The 14,428-nt window shown below is 43.5% G+C and overlaps 2 protein-coding genes across 2 annotated transcripts in view; both read right to left on the bottom strand.

The window, feature by feature from the left end:
* Positions 1-5,662, bottom strand: part of LOC118422372 (protein unc-93 homolog A-like) — a 17,216-nt gene extending 11,554 nt beyond the window's left edge. The window contains exons 1-2 of the mRNA XM_035829891.1: positions 5,459-5,662; positions 819-1,210 (exon numbers count right to left, since the gene is read on the bottom strand). Of these exons, the coding sequence (XP_035685784.1) occupies positions 819-1,180 (362 nt within the window). The 5' untranslated portion in view covers positions 1,181-1,210; positions 5,459-5,662. The remainder of the gene's footprint in view (positions 1-818; positions 1,211-5,458) is intronic.
* Positions 5,663-8,030: 2,368 nt separating this feature from the next.
* LOC118422371 (protein unc-93 homolog A-like) lies at positions 8,031-13,958 on the bottom strand. The gene is made up of 8 exons (XM_035829890.1): positions 13,799-13,958; positions 11,777-12,456; positions 11,095-11,415; positions 9,984-10,303; positions 9,774-9,789; positions 9,405-9,520; positions 8,969-9,195; positions 8,031-8,311 (listed from the first exon to the last, which is right to left on the bottom strand). The coding sequence occupies exons 1-8, from the start codon at positions 13,827-13,829 to the stop codon at positions 8,085-8,087; spliced, it is 1,938 nt and encodes a 645-aa protein (XP_035685783.1). The 5' UTR covers positions 13,830-13,958; the 3' UTR covers positions 8,031-8,084.
* Between the last annotated feature and the right edge of the window lie 470 nt (positions 13,959-14,428).

Raw genomic sequence — 14,428 nt, 5'->3', positions numbered from 1 at the left:
AGGAAAACATAACATTAAGAATTTTATGCTAGTTGTAACTTTTTGTTTTGATTTCTTGATTTTATAATTTTTCAAACCTATATTTGATCAAGTAAGTGAAGAAAAGAATTCCTGTATCTTCTTAAACATAACCAAGAAAATCAAGAATTATCTTTCTTAAACTTTCTGGATAAGGAAAATAAGAACATTTGTGAATTTTATGCTTGTCATATCTTGTTTTAGAGTTTCTTTTTTTCTTCTTTTTCTTAACATTATTTGGTGAAGAAAGTGAAGAAAAAAGTTCTTGTATCTTCTTAATTGTTAGAAAGAAAAACAAGAATCATCTTTCTCAAACTCCCTGTATAAGAAAATCAAAAAAGTCAAGAATGTTCTTCTAGCAAACCAAGATTTTATGTAGAAATTGAAAAATGACAAGATTAAAGATCTTACGGTTAGAATCTGTGGAATACTCTGTTTGATCTTAGAGAAAATGAATCTTATGGTAAGATTGAAAAATAAAGTTTTTCTTAAATTTCTAGAAAATTCTTGTTGGCAAGTATCTTAATAGAAATACTTTCTTCACTTAAGAAAAAATAGAGAAAAACTCTTTCTCCAAGAACTAACATACAGAGATTTTGCAGAGAGTTTCTTACTTAACTTGAATTTTCTTTACCGAAGAAAATCTTTCTCTCCATAAGAAAACAAGAAAAATAAGAAAAACCATTTTTGGTAGTGTACGTCGGAGCATGCATAATAAAAACATCAATATGACAATAGATAAGTTAAACTAACTTTGAGACAAAGTTTGTCTAGATACAGCAATTGATGTAAGACAGAACCTGGCATAGATGACGCTGAGAGAGGCGACGCCCAGGCCCTCGCTGTAGTTCAAGCTGCTCTGGAGGTTCTGTAGGGACTGGAAGGCCGTGAAGTTGAAGAGGAACGCGATACAGATGACAAGAAGATTCTTCCAGATGCGCCACTTCGGCACCACCGTCTCCATGGGAACCGTGACGTCAGCAGCGTTCTGGTAGCTAGGCGTGACGTCAGCGTTTGCGTCGTCTTTCTTCGCAATGTCCGAAAACTCCAAGTTGTCTATGCCGCTCATGGCGTGGGAGTTTCTGTAGGCCAGGTGATCGGCTGAGCCGTTTTCTTCGCCTAGGGAGTGTTTCCGCGTGATGGACAGGTCAGAGAAGGACATGGCTGGGCTCTACAGGTGTGGCGTTCCTACCTGTAAGATCAGAGACAGGAGAATAGGATAGTCGTCAAAATGATCACTCTTTCCTTATACGTTATGTTCACGAAAACATCGCATTCTATTACTGATGCCATTAAACAACCCAAACAAACTCATAGATAAACAAACAAATGGATGAAAAGAAAACAGCTCTTACACAAGCAAAAACACAAACATTGTGGTACTGATTGGCAGTAGTAGAAGTAGCAATAAGTGCCGAACAATTGCGAATATGAAATGCAGGAAACAATTCCTCGGAAAGTTGATTATAAATAAGATTTCCAGTAACGGTAGAACCAATCACAATATGCTAACTGTCACTGCGACTGTGTTTTCCCTATATTGATTAGCTATAGGCGCATTTCATGCCCTCCTCCCCTGTGTGGGGTGCGCACATTTTGGACAACTGCCAAGCTACTACTGTTTTACAACAGTTTTGCCACTATTAGATTGTAGTACCAGTCACCCGTTTTGCTTTTTGATTTGTTTACAAAAAGATATTGTGAACATTGGTAGCTATCCACAACGCAACTGTATTTCACCACACATGTATACAGAATGTAATATCAGACAAAATAAGACGCCTTTACTATTTTGGACAAATGCCAAGCTGTCAATGGTTTACAACTTCTTGCTGTTCTTCTTTTTCAAACTGTAAATTGAAGTACCAGTCACTCGTTTTGCTTCGATTAGTTTGACTTTTAGCGAAAAACATGTAGTAAAAATTGGTAAATTTCTTCGAATCAGCTATATTTTCATTTCCCATATCCATGATATTAAACACATTTATGCCCCCACCCCCGCATAGGTTACAAATATTTTGGACAAACGCCAAGCTGTCAATGGTTTACAACGTGTCGCGCTGCATTGTTTCCAACCAGAATCTGGTAGTGCCAGTCACCAGTTTTACTGCAATCAGTTTGGGCTCCAGACGAACAGAATGAAAGAGCAGGATCGTAGCGCCATGTAAGGCCCTCGTTGAAAGACGAATATTGTAAAAAGTTGACAGACTTCCTTGATATAACTGTCTGTCCCCATATCTATAACTTTTGTCCATTCCCCTGCACGGGATATACGTATTATACAAATATTTTGAACACCTACCAACTCGTGTGCACCGTCTTTCCCAAAACAGTAGATTGTGCTAAGTCTCCCGTCTTCTGCAATAATTTTCATCCCTAGACGAACAAAGAAGGACCGTGGACCAGGTAAAACTCCCAACGACTAACGGATTCGAGTAGAACGAATATCATAAAGTGTCGGTAAATATCCATGACAAGTGCAACAGTAACCTGGCGCTACATTGTTTGCTTACCCGGGCACGAATGTCGTCATAACTCACGACTGGTAAATGACTCTGTCGCTACTTGCTACCGTTGAGAGGTGCAGGGGTTTGGCTACGGTCACATTTCCGAACCAGGGCCCAGTCGGGCTGCTCAGTTCGGGAATAAAAAGTATGATATGAAGGACACCGAAAAAAAAACAGCAGTACAGAACATATCGAGAAAAATAGTCATCAGCATAATTTGTACATTCATTGATAAACACTTTGTTTTCATTTCCGTAAACATCCTGTTTCTTGCTTACAAGAAAACAACAGAAAGATTGAGACATCGGTTACTACTGAAGATGGTAGCCTAGCTAACTTTCTACCACCGACTTCACAGGCAGCTGAAAAAAAGTATAAATTGTCCAAATATATTGAATAAATTCATAGGAGCTAGCTGGCAGTAGGAGTACACCCTAGATTGCAAACTATACTTCTATAGTCGTCCAACTTGTTCAGTCTATTTGGCCAATTTCGACTATTTTTCAACTGTCACAGCTTATGGAAGAGACTTGCCGCAAGGAGTCCGGGCTAACGTAGAAAGTGTAAACAACGTAGGGTAAACAAACTGCAATTAAAGAAAGTAAACAAGCGATAGACTCCTATCGTCAAACCCGGACATGGCAAATCCAGAAGTGGCAATAAACATCGAGTCAAGCCATAGCAACTGTACCTGTACTACATTAATGCTAACATTAAAGCTACGATGAAGCCTAGCAAATTGATCTGAAAAATATGGTCCCTGGACTACGTGGAATTCTGTTTTGAAATTTTCATCACTCAAATGTCACATCGAAAGGTTTACGTACCCCTCTCGCAGCAGGTTTTTCCTACGGTCAGTCTGGTAACCGTGAACACAACCCTTTCCCCCTAGGCCTGAGCACCAACACCTATATACCAGAGACACAGTTGAACTTGTTCGGGCAACCACCTGGCACAGGTAAAGACCCTCAGTCACAAGTCACATAAAAAGTACCGCCCACATAGATAACCCCACCCTGTCCTCAGTAACAATATTCCTCAGTCCTTGAGTGGTTGCCGAACCCAGGTTTGTCTGTACATGGTAAACTTGAACGTAACAACGCCTCACCTTACCTCACGTCTGCTGTGGGTTTGCTACATCAGTAGTGGCGAATTGCACGTACGTTATAGTATCATAAATAACACACGCGTTCTTTACTTTAGGGAGGTCAACAAGCGGACAAATACAACGGTTTTCACTCGTTAAAGCTCAGAATAGTTCCTTCCTCAATGAACCTGGAGTTCATATTATGGATATGACATATCACGGCGATGCAATTTCAATTTCTATACACCGTCTTTCGTTCTTATGTTAGAAGATAGATAAGTAGCTAAGAATGAGTCATAAAGACGGCTGTTGATATTTGAATCAATCATACCTCTTCACAAAACGCTATGATGATCAGAAGTTTAACTAACCCTCGTAGGGTAATGCGAATGGCAGACATTGTACATTAATTGTATCATAGCAGCAAAGAGGCATCGTTTGTGAAACATTCTTTCCAGTGTGGGCTATGCTAGGATGTCATAAATAACCTTGGTGTTCTTTGCTTTGGGCGGGTCAAAAAGCCGACAAGTACAACGGTATTCCCTCAGAAAATCTCACAATAAAGTGTTATTTCTTCAACGTACAGATGACTTGGAGTTCACGTGAAGAAAAGAATGTAATTATGAATTGTCGCATGCCGTATTTCGTTCCGATTTCGTAAAAGTACTATGTATGCTATGGTCATTACGTACTACGTATGAAACAAATTGTATTAATTGAAGATTGAGTAAACCTAGTCTGTGTATCGCAAACTCCGCCTATCCGGAGCTGGTAGGCTCCTCCCCGCGGCAATGTAGGTCGGGCCTGAACTAAGAAGCGCGATGAAATCAGGCTAGAGTAAACTGACAAGACCAGTGATCGGTAACAGATCGGTAATGCATCACTAGTACACTGCTACCAGATGGGAAACGTCGTCTGACATGAAGTATTATTACAGACGGCCTGGGACGGCCAGTCTTGGAATGTCTGTGAGGAGATCTGCAGCCTGTTGGAGCTGACATCTGCGTGAACCCTGGAGCCAGTGGAGCATGTTTGGGTTTAACCAAGGAGGTTCCATCAAAGACGAAGCAACATTTCACTTTTTCTCGCTCCCTCTATCCTTTTCCTCTCTTCTCACTCACTCACTCCCTCACTCACTCACTCACTCACTCACTCACTCACTCACTCACTCACTCACTCACTCACTCACTCACTCTCACTCACTCACTCACTCACTCATTCACTCACTCACTCACTCACTCACTCATTCATTCACTCACTCACTCACTCACTCTCTCTCTGGCTCTCTCACACACTCACCTAGACACAGCGTTGGAAACCTAGCAAAAGGGTGTGGCAAAGAAGATAATCGCAAATCTCTCTCTGTCTCTCACTCACTCAGCAACGCACGCGCTCTATCTCACAGACAGACAGACAGACAGACACACACACACACACACACACACGCATACATACATACACGACCAGGAATGAATAAAATGTTCTTCCACTCTTGTAAAAGGGTGGGGCAAAGCAAAGAATGATCAAGAATCGAGCTCTCTCGGCTTGACTTTTAAAGTAAATAATACAATCACCAGAAAAGCTATGAACTCTGAATACAAGTCTGATTAACATGTTAACACTGGCAGTCAAAGAGTAAAGGAACCATAACAACTAAACATTAATCATTCACCATCACGTAGGCCATGTTATAGTGACCAAGACCGACGCCATCTCAAGCCCGGCAGCTGAAAACTTTTGTTTGGCCCTGAAAGTTGGCTGCGACACCGCTAAGTACTAGTAACATATGGTTCTAGTTTGGACGACACAAACGCCCATGGAGCGTGTGTGAGTTCGTACTCCTTACCTTTGACGCTGGTCATTCCTTCCCTCTGACCTTCTCAGCGCAGTAACGACGGGAGAACAAACACTTAAAGGCGTGTTGGAGTTATCAACGCTCCAGACGATTAACGACTCTTGTAAACCGTTACTGGGGTTACAGAAAGAGGTCAGCGATACCTCTGCATATACAATATTTACCTCCGCACATACAGTATTTACCTCTGCATATATTTACCTCAGTGTAAAGTCCGCCCGGTGGTCGCTGCCCCGAATGTGTGGCCTCGGTTGTCACGTCACGTCATTCTGACGAAGTGACAAGCCTGGTATTTTTCTCCGCTGGTAGAGGTGTTTAATGGACCGTTCCAATAAAATAGAGGGGTGGAGAGTTTGATGACACCTAGATCTGCAGATCCCTCAGTCTTGAGTGCTGACTACTTAAACCCCCTCAGTCCTGTTGTCCTAAGGCTTCACTCCTCCCCTTAGCCTGGATTCCAGACTCCAGCCCCATCTCTATCTCTATCGAGCTGGGGTTTGGTATCCAGTCTATCCTCCTCTAAGTCCTAGATTTCTACACCTATGTCATCAATTCTCTCTACTTTTTTTAAACGGCCTTATACAGCGCCCAGTCTGCTAAGCACAAGCCTGTTTCTGGCACCCTGTCTTTTAGTAATCTCTCGAGTTATCTTCCCGTTTTGGTGAGTGATGTAACTGAAGCCAACCCCGTAAAAAGATCTAAAAACTCTAAGCTGACAAACTGTGCGGGTGGGCAACACTCTGAACACCGTAGAGATAGCGGCGCGGTTAGCTCCCGGTGGTATGGTTACCAGGCTAGAGTCAGCGAGAAAGGCGTTGTTTACGCTCTACATTGATCGCAGGGCTCGCCCTATTTGAACAGTAATCAGTCAACACGTCCATCAATGAACAGTCCCTAAACAACCTGTTAATCATTAGTACTAAACACTTCGCCATGTTGACCGCCCTTGCTGTAACCTCTTGGTTTGGAGGAGCCGACTGTTTTGATGAACTCCGACCTCTCGTCAAGTGGTTTTCGTTACAAGAATCAACAATTTGCCATGACAACAGGTTGCCATGACGACAGGTCGCCTTGATCTCTCCATAAAAGAGGGGGGATGACTTTCCCGGAAACGTTACGTCACACTGCTGGAAAATACGTATAACAAAACACCTTACGAAAGTCGCTGTACCTTGGGTGCTTTAATAATGATTTTTGTTAAATCTTCTAACACACTGCTAGTTCGTAAGTCTTTAAGATATACTCCATCTATGAGTGATTGATTGAATACCGATTAAAGAAAAATCAAGATCAGACCGTCTGCACACGGCTTCCTTTATTAACGACACAACTGTATCTTGGGATACAAGCTTTTCCAGATAACACATACTTATTTTCACTAACGATAGGTTGGCAGATCTACATTGCCTTGTACTGAGACAACCTTCTTTGTAGAAAAACAAGAAACAAATGAAAAAGGCTCTAAACAAAGTTTATGAGCAAAATAATACTTTTAGCTGCATTACGAAGGATGAACGCTTAAGGTGTATATACGCCAGCATATATACATGTACTGCCGTCTTCTTCTTCTTGCTTTTTACAGCAAGTCGTTAGACTTAGATACTTAAATAGATCAAAATTGCCTTGAATTTACTGGTGCGAAATATTTTCTAGCATACAACTTATGAAATAGAAGGATCGCTAGAAACGACCTTCGACCAGCGATCTAGATAAAAACTGCACGAAACATTAGGAGTGTCCCTGTAGCTCAACCGGTAGCAGTGTTTGAAGAGGTGCTTCGAGTAAGTTAAAGGACTATCAGCCCCCGCCTCTAAGATATACCCTGCTACTGAAACAGCAAGGAAACCTGCTGCCCTATGTGCTACTTTCATTTCCATCTGTGGGGTAACCTATATCCGGTATTTTAAAAAACCGTATTTAGGGATATCAAGCCAACGGTAGTGCAACATAGGAATATAACAGGATTATTTTGAAAATATCGTAATTTCAAACCATCGTCCTTTGACTTGTTTTGTCCCTAAATGCTCTGTTTTTAAAAAAACAACGGATAAAGGTTAACTAGCGTTACATGGGTCTCAAGAAACAGCATACGTGTTCGGCTCAGAATTTAGAGGTCCCGAGTTCGATACTCGCCGTGCCCCCGACGTTGTGTCCTTGGGAAAGGCACTTTACATGACTTTCCTCACTTCATCCAGGTGTAAAAATGGGTACCTGACTTCGGTCGGGGAGGTAAACTACTACCTTTACCTTCTAGTTACTAACTGGAGTGCAGTGCCACATTGTCCTCGTCTGTCCAAAAGCAGAATAGAACAGAAAAACACAACCAACAGCGAACGAACGAACACGGTGCGTCATTGAGCCGAAGCTGACTCCTGGCAGAGCGTCCGGCTTGGAATCTAGAGGTCCCGAGTTCGATACTCGCCGTGCCCCCGACGTCGTGTCCTTGGGAAAGGCACTTTACATGACTTTTCTCACTTCACCCAGGTGTAAAAAATGGGTACCTGACTTCGGTCGGGGAGGTAAAAGACTACCTTTACTTTCTAATTACTAGAAAGTCTGTCCAAAAGCAGAATAGAACAGAAAAAAACTAACAACGTCAACGAACGAACACGGTACGTCATCGTGCCTCAGCTGACTCCTGTAGCGCCTTTCTCCACTCCATCACCTCCAGCACAGTGTAGGTTGTCATGGAGACGCAGAGGAGCGTCAGGAGGATGTAGATTTTGACGGCTGCGCAGAGATAACCGCCGTACCCGAACGCGACCGTGTAGCCGATGGCGCCCCAGAAGCCGTCCATGGAGAAGGCGACCTCCTGACATCCGGGGAACAGCACTCCGTACAGAGCTGCAGGAGGAACGAGATTCATTAGGTGGGTAATTACGTCACTAGCTATAGAAACGGAGGAGAATACTTTTTTTTTTTTTACTCAATGGTCACCACGTAACAAGGCCTGAAGGCCACTCAAGGTTACGGGTTACATGATTGGAACTGTAACAGCAACTCTTCGCCCTAGGTCAGAAACATCATGATTGAGACCAGCCCAATTGCTCACTATGAGTGAGGACAAACTGACCCAATAGGCGAAGCAGGGGTTACGATGGCTGCCCGGGAGATTCCCTACCCCTATTTCGGCCGGAATGGTTTGATCCGCTCGGGTGGATGACTTTACAGGTGGAAGATTTACACGATACTTCACAGTTGACGTGGTGATCAAATTTAGAGAAGCCGCTTGAACTCCTGGTACAGAGAAAAGCACAACAAAGTGATAGGTGGACTAGGACGGCCCGATGCCTCAAAAGTACGAAAGGAACTAAAGGTGCTTTGTTGAGGTTCAGTTGTAACCCCGTTGTTAGCAGTTACAGCGAAACGTTGGCTTGAATGATATGTTTGGTTGTGCCTTGAAAGGGCTTACTGTTCTCACATGTGTACGAAGCACTCGTGCTCCCAAAGGGCTACTAGGTACAACAAGGGTTCAAACAAACAAGCGAAGGAAGGACCTACAGTTGATCTGTGTCTGCCAGATGGCATCCGCCACGCCCCACAGCCCCACGTGCACGAAGTAGACCGCAGCGTACTTGGGGTGGGGCGTGAGCGCCAACAGGTGGATCATCAGTCCCAGGTTCAGCACTGCGCCTACAGCTACCAGCGCCTGTCTGGTGGGGAATGAGGGAATAGAAGAATGATTGACAGAATGAGTGACAGAATGAAAAAGATCATTCTGTCCAAAACAGTGTTCAATTCATTGCTGCTTGGTAGAAGAGAGTCAAGTAAGACATATCAATGGTAAAACCATTTTAGACAGTCACACAGGAAGACATTGGAACCAAAGAGAAAACAATTACTTCTTTATGAATCAAGAAGGATCCGCTTCCATACTTTTCTCATATAGAACACTTACAGGCAGAGACACTTTTATCGATGCTGTAAATATCTTTACCTCGGAACCCAGTTGCGAATCCTGCCGATGAGAAATGCGGAGAAAGCGTCACACACGCCGTAACAGATCATCACATAGCCGATCCAGTGGACTCCCAGGGTGCACCCGACAAACGCCTGGAAAAACAAATGCTGTGTTCAGAAAATACATCATCATGAACACCAAGGTACCGACCAACTTAACTTTAATGTTTAATGCACAATCTAAGAAAGCTATCATTGGGAGCCATCTTCAACATACTCCAAAAAGATTGTATGTTAATGCTCGATAACCACTGAGCCGTCTAGATATGCTACTTTGTTCTTTGAAATCTTATTCTTTGTCTTCTACTGATTCCAGAAAATCAAGTCAAGTCAAACTAAAACTTACCAAGATACGGCCAACACTGGTATCTAACAAGTCTCTTTTACAATAATGTCTAGCACTGTCAATTGCCTCATGAGCTTCTACCATGTTGAGAATAAATGTTCACACACTAAAAGGCTCATGAGACGTCACTAGTACTACCTACCCTTGTGAAGATGGCGACATTTAAGGCCTGCTTCATGGTACCGTACGTGATGAGGAACTGGTACCTACCCTTGTGAAGACGGCCACGTTGAGAGCCTGCTGCATGGTACCGTACGTGAAAAGGGGGATGAGGAACTGGTACCTACCCTTGTGAAGACGGCCACGTTGAGAGCCTGCTGCATGGTACCGTACGTGATGAGGGGGATGAGGAGCATCATCCGCTTCTCCTCGAACAGGAACCTCCAGGCGACGATGAACCGGTCGCACAGCAGTCTCCAGTCCGTCGCCGGAGCGTCTTCCTGTTGCTCAGCGACCGCTTGCTGAGCGACTGGATCCTCAGGTGCAGTGTCAGGTGGAGGCTTCCGTCTGCAGATACTCAGGCAGTGGTGCTGTAGGGACAAAACGGTTTATTGATTTCGATCTCTATTAGGTCTGATAAATTGCACGTGAAATCTATTCTTCCTGGAGCCCATACAAATGACAGAAAATCAAATAACGTAACAAGACAGATATAAATGTGGATCTAGTATAACAGAAGAAACAGCGACGGAAACTGAGATCTGATATCACATCAAAGCACTGAAATAAAGCGGTATTAGCCCTGTCCCATCTTTTTTTAATATTATGACTGAGCTGTTCTTCAAGATTCGCTGTAGCCTAGGGGAGTATTGACAGTCAATATATATCTATGTCTGCACAATGTAAAAATAATATGTTGTAAATGGTTTAAATTGGTCTTTAAATGTGACGTATTTTGTCTGTATTGTCTGTATATAAACTTAGAAGTAGTTGTAACACGTCTACTTGGCATTCGTATAATAATGTTATAGTTAACACTATGTAAAGTTATGTAATATATCCCCCCACCCGACTGCAAGATGAAGGTTTATATAGGCATCCAAGCAATGAGATACGCCAAATAGCAATTACTCAACCAAATGAATATGATTTTGGAAACTTTCCAAACGTATATCCATTTGCTTGAGAAATTGCTATTTGGCGTAAGATTGCTTTCATTCTCTGCCAATGTTGTGGAGTAAATAGTACAGCTTACCTGTAGCTCCGACTCCTTCATCCTGTTGGCTACTACTACTACCTACTACCTAGTCCCTTGACCTAGATCCTGTCGGCAAACTGCTTTCATTCTGTGCCATTATGTGGAGTAAATAATACAACTTACCTGTAGCTCCGACTCCTTCATCCTGTCGGCAAACAGAGCCATGATAAGCACAGCCAGAACGCCGCAGGCCAGGTAGATACTGATGAGCGTCACGCGGAGAGAATGGCCCTGCGGGAGAGTAAAACTAACGTCCCCGGCATCCGGGCAGTGAGACGCGCCGCAGTGGGTCAGGTTCGCCTCGGGGACCGGTCCGGGGCTCTCCGCGCGCTGCCGGAGCACCAGCGAGGAGATCAGGTTACCCCAGATCTGGGAGGTCTGGAAGATGCCGAAGAAGATGCCGAAGAATCGGGTGATGACCACCGAGAGGTTCTCCTTGCTGACCTGCGGCAATTATGCGAGAAATACAATAGAAGCTAGCTAACTGCACAACGGATTAAAGCACACTTCTGTTAACTTCACGGAATCCCCCAAATCCCTAACTGGTGCGGTCCAGCTAGACAACTTCGCATTAGTACATTATTGTACCAGCTGGATAATTGCACGAAATTCACTGGCAAATAGGCCGTGCAATTAAGCGGCTTCTGCTGTATTTGTAATTTTCTCCATTTTCAAAGTTATTAAAATTCAAATTTCTGACATTGCATGAGTCTGCAATTTTTACTGACTGTTCTTTGTGGTATTTTTAAATGGTTGTGTGCCTTCAAACATGCTGCCCAGGAGCATTTGACATTGGTCTCCCTACCTGTGCGTATTTGATGGCCAGTTCGGTAAGATACGCGCCGTTCGCCGCCCACAGACACGCAGCAGCCGCCCCGACCAGCACAGACGCAGGGATCAGGGTGTAGAACTCTAACCAATAGTTCGCGATGGTGAAGACAACGTACAACGCCATGGATCCAGTGATGGTCCACTTGAGGCCCAAGAGGCCCATCACGACCGGCGCTAGGAATGGACAGGAGGGGATGAGGACACCGTAGAGAACGGCGAGAGAAGTCTGACCGATGTTCCGGTCGTCGTTGATACTGCTCTGTAGGTTCTGAAGCGATTGGTAGGCGGTGAAGAGCAGGAGGAACCCGAAGCTCTGCACAATGAGGTTAATCATGAGCCTCCGCTTCTTTGCGGCAGACGACGCAGTGTTGGATGTAACCGAAACGCGCTGAGGACGATTGTTTTCCACAGCCTCTGTGTTTGGCGTGCCGTTGACGTTTTTATTGTCTTTCCTGTTGTCTGTTGAGTGGTTGGAAGGTAAAGGCTCCAGGGAAATCGGCGGCTGTTCCTCTCCGGCCAGGGGAAAGTCGGAAAACAGGTCCGTGAGCTGGTCCAGTTCTGCTTCGTCCAGGGTCGCCGCTCGGGTCATCCTCATGTCAGAGAAATTCCGCATGTCCGAGAAGTCGAAGGCGACGTTGTCGGTCCCTTCTACTCCTAGGCAAACAGAAACGTCAAAATATGGAAAATTTGTGTATTTCAATTTTGAATATAAATACTTTATCTGAAATTCCTACCGTATATAGTCTACTCAGAGGATCACGTTTGGTTTTCTTTGATTAGACATAATTATTATGGCTTTAAAAAGTTGTAACTGTAAGAAACCAAACATTTTCATAATGAATCGTCATTGTTAACATTGTTAATATTTCGATTTTTATATGTTAAATATAGGCACGTCCGTTGTTCATTACTGAGCATCTGTTAGTATAGTTGTGACTGACAAATGAGTTGTACCTTCTTACATTTCCTCGTTTGTACGATCCCATAACATGTACATGTTTTATGTTTTCGAATATATTTCCCTCCTGTTGTGCAGTATTTTCAAGAGCGTGGCGCCACTGTTCGTTATTAATACGTGTCTTTGTATATGGCGATAAAAACACGCGGAAATGAGTTTAAAAGGTCTGTGTTTACTGCAAACTTTGTAATTGGTTATAAATCATTGCGGTTGTTAATGATACTGCCAAACACCGTGTCATATAAACGGGATGGATGAAAGGGTGGGCCAGTAGGAACGTCAATATTATGGCAATCTGTCTAATAGGATCTGCATAATAGGCAGCGTTATTGGAGTGTTTGTGAAAAAAAAAACTTTCGTATGAAAACTATCAAAAATTTATGATTTGAACATCGTAACACCCTTGCTTAGACGTGAAGATGGTGAAAATGCGGTTTGAAGCATCGTTGTGGTATTTTTGTGTGTGGAAATAGAATGGTTCTGTTAATCCTTGGGACGTGCGCCGTCGCCATTGCTGGAGGCCCTGACGTCAATCATTACACCATCTCCATAGTAACGCTGTCCCAATCCATTCATACCTGGGACCTCCTGTTGACTCTGGTCACCCCGAATCACAAAAACAAACGGAGCAACATGCTGTTCAAAAGGACAGTCTGGAAATCTTACAACTAGCTTTGGTTATTAGATATAAAAGACGTAACCTATTCTACATATAGCGCTCAATTTCTGCCAACGATTTTTGTCTCATGATATCTGCATCATGAGACTTAAACGTAAATATTTGTTCCAACTTCAATATTTGCAATGAATTGATCCATTTTGAATCGGCTAGTGTATTGTGTATATACGTAACATACACGATTCATCGTCATTTTTAACAACGTATCACATCTTAATCAAAACAATAATGCTACTTATGATGCGACAACTGATAGGAAAGCCATAAAAGTGCTCTTATATGATTCATACCTACTCACAGTAACATAAACGCGAATACAATTGTTGACACTTGTTGTCAATTTCGTACAGAAGTCTTACCTCTATAATCCAGTCTTTCTGCCCCCTCCATGAGTACTTGTTCTGCAGTTCTCAGCAGTTGAAGACTGAAGTTAGAACTGTTTATCCAGGGTAAACATACACATGGACAACGTTTAGTGCCATGCGACACTTCAGCCGCCCTCCTAGCTCCGAGGCTCTTACACAAGATTCTGTCGTGTGACCGGTCGCGCTGCTCCGTCCCGCCTTCATCGGTAACTTATTGTTTACTCTCGCTAAACAGGAGCAAGGTCTGTCGCGCTGTTTTATTCACATTCATCTGTCGCGGGTGACGGCGTCGGTTGTGATGTAACCGGCAATGAGTGTCAGATGTGCCGTACTGTGAAGGCCGTCTTTTGTTCATTTGTTCCACTGAACTTTGATAGCGATTGGCTGGCTGATCTTTTGATGCAAAACATGTAAACATGAGCTATAAAATAAGAATCTCAACAAAGTAGAGTACGTATCAAGCTTAAAAAGTGTCCACGAGTTTGCACGGGTTTGGGGATTGCTAAAGTAGCCTACCCTCATAAGTTAGGCTTTGGCTGTTTTTCTCACATCCGTCTGGCGCGGGTGACGGCGTCGGTTCTGCTGCGATCGGCAAAGCGGGTCTGACGTGCCGTACTGTGAAGG

The sequence above is a fragment of the Branchiostoma floridae genome, chromosome 9, assembly GCF_000003815.2.
Source record: "Branchiostoma floridae strain S238N-H82 chromosome 9, Bfl_VNyyK, whole genome shotgun sequence".
NCBI classification, from domain to species: Eukaryota; Metazoa; Chordata; class Leptocardii; order Amphioxiformes; family Branchiostomatidae; genus Branchiostoma; species Branchiostoma floridae.
This window is presented reverse-complemented; position numbering and strand designations above follow the sequence as displayed.

Coding starts and splice junctions, on each gene's coding strand:
- LOC118422371 (XM_035829890.1), bottom strand. CDS start 13,829: ATGGAGGGGGCAGAAAGACTGGATTATAGAG. Junction 12,457..13,798: donor AGAAAGACTGGATTATAGAG/GTAAGACTTCTG, acceptor CTGTTTGCCTAG/GAGTAGAAGGGACCGACAAC. Junction 9,196..9,404: donor ATTCGCAACTGGGTTCCGAG/GTAAAGATATTT, acceptor AATTGAACACTG/TTTTGGACAGAATGATCTTT.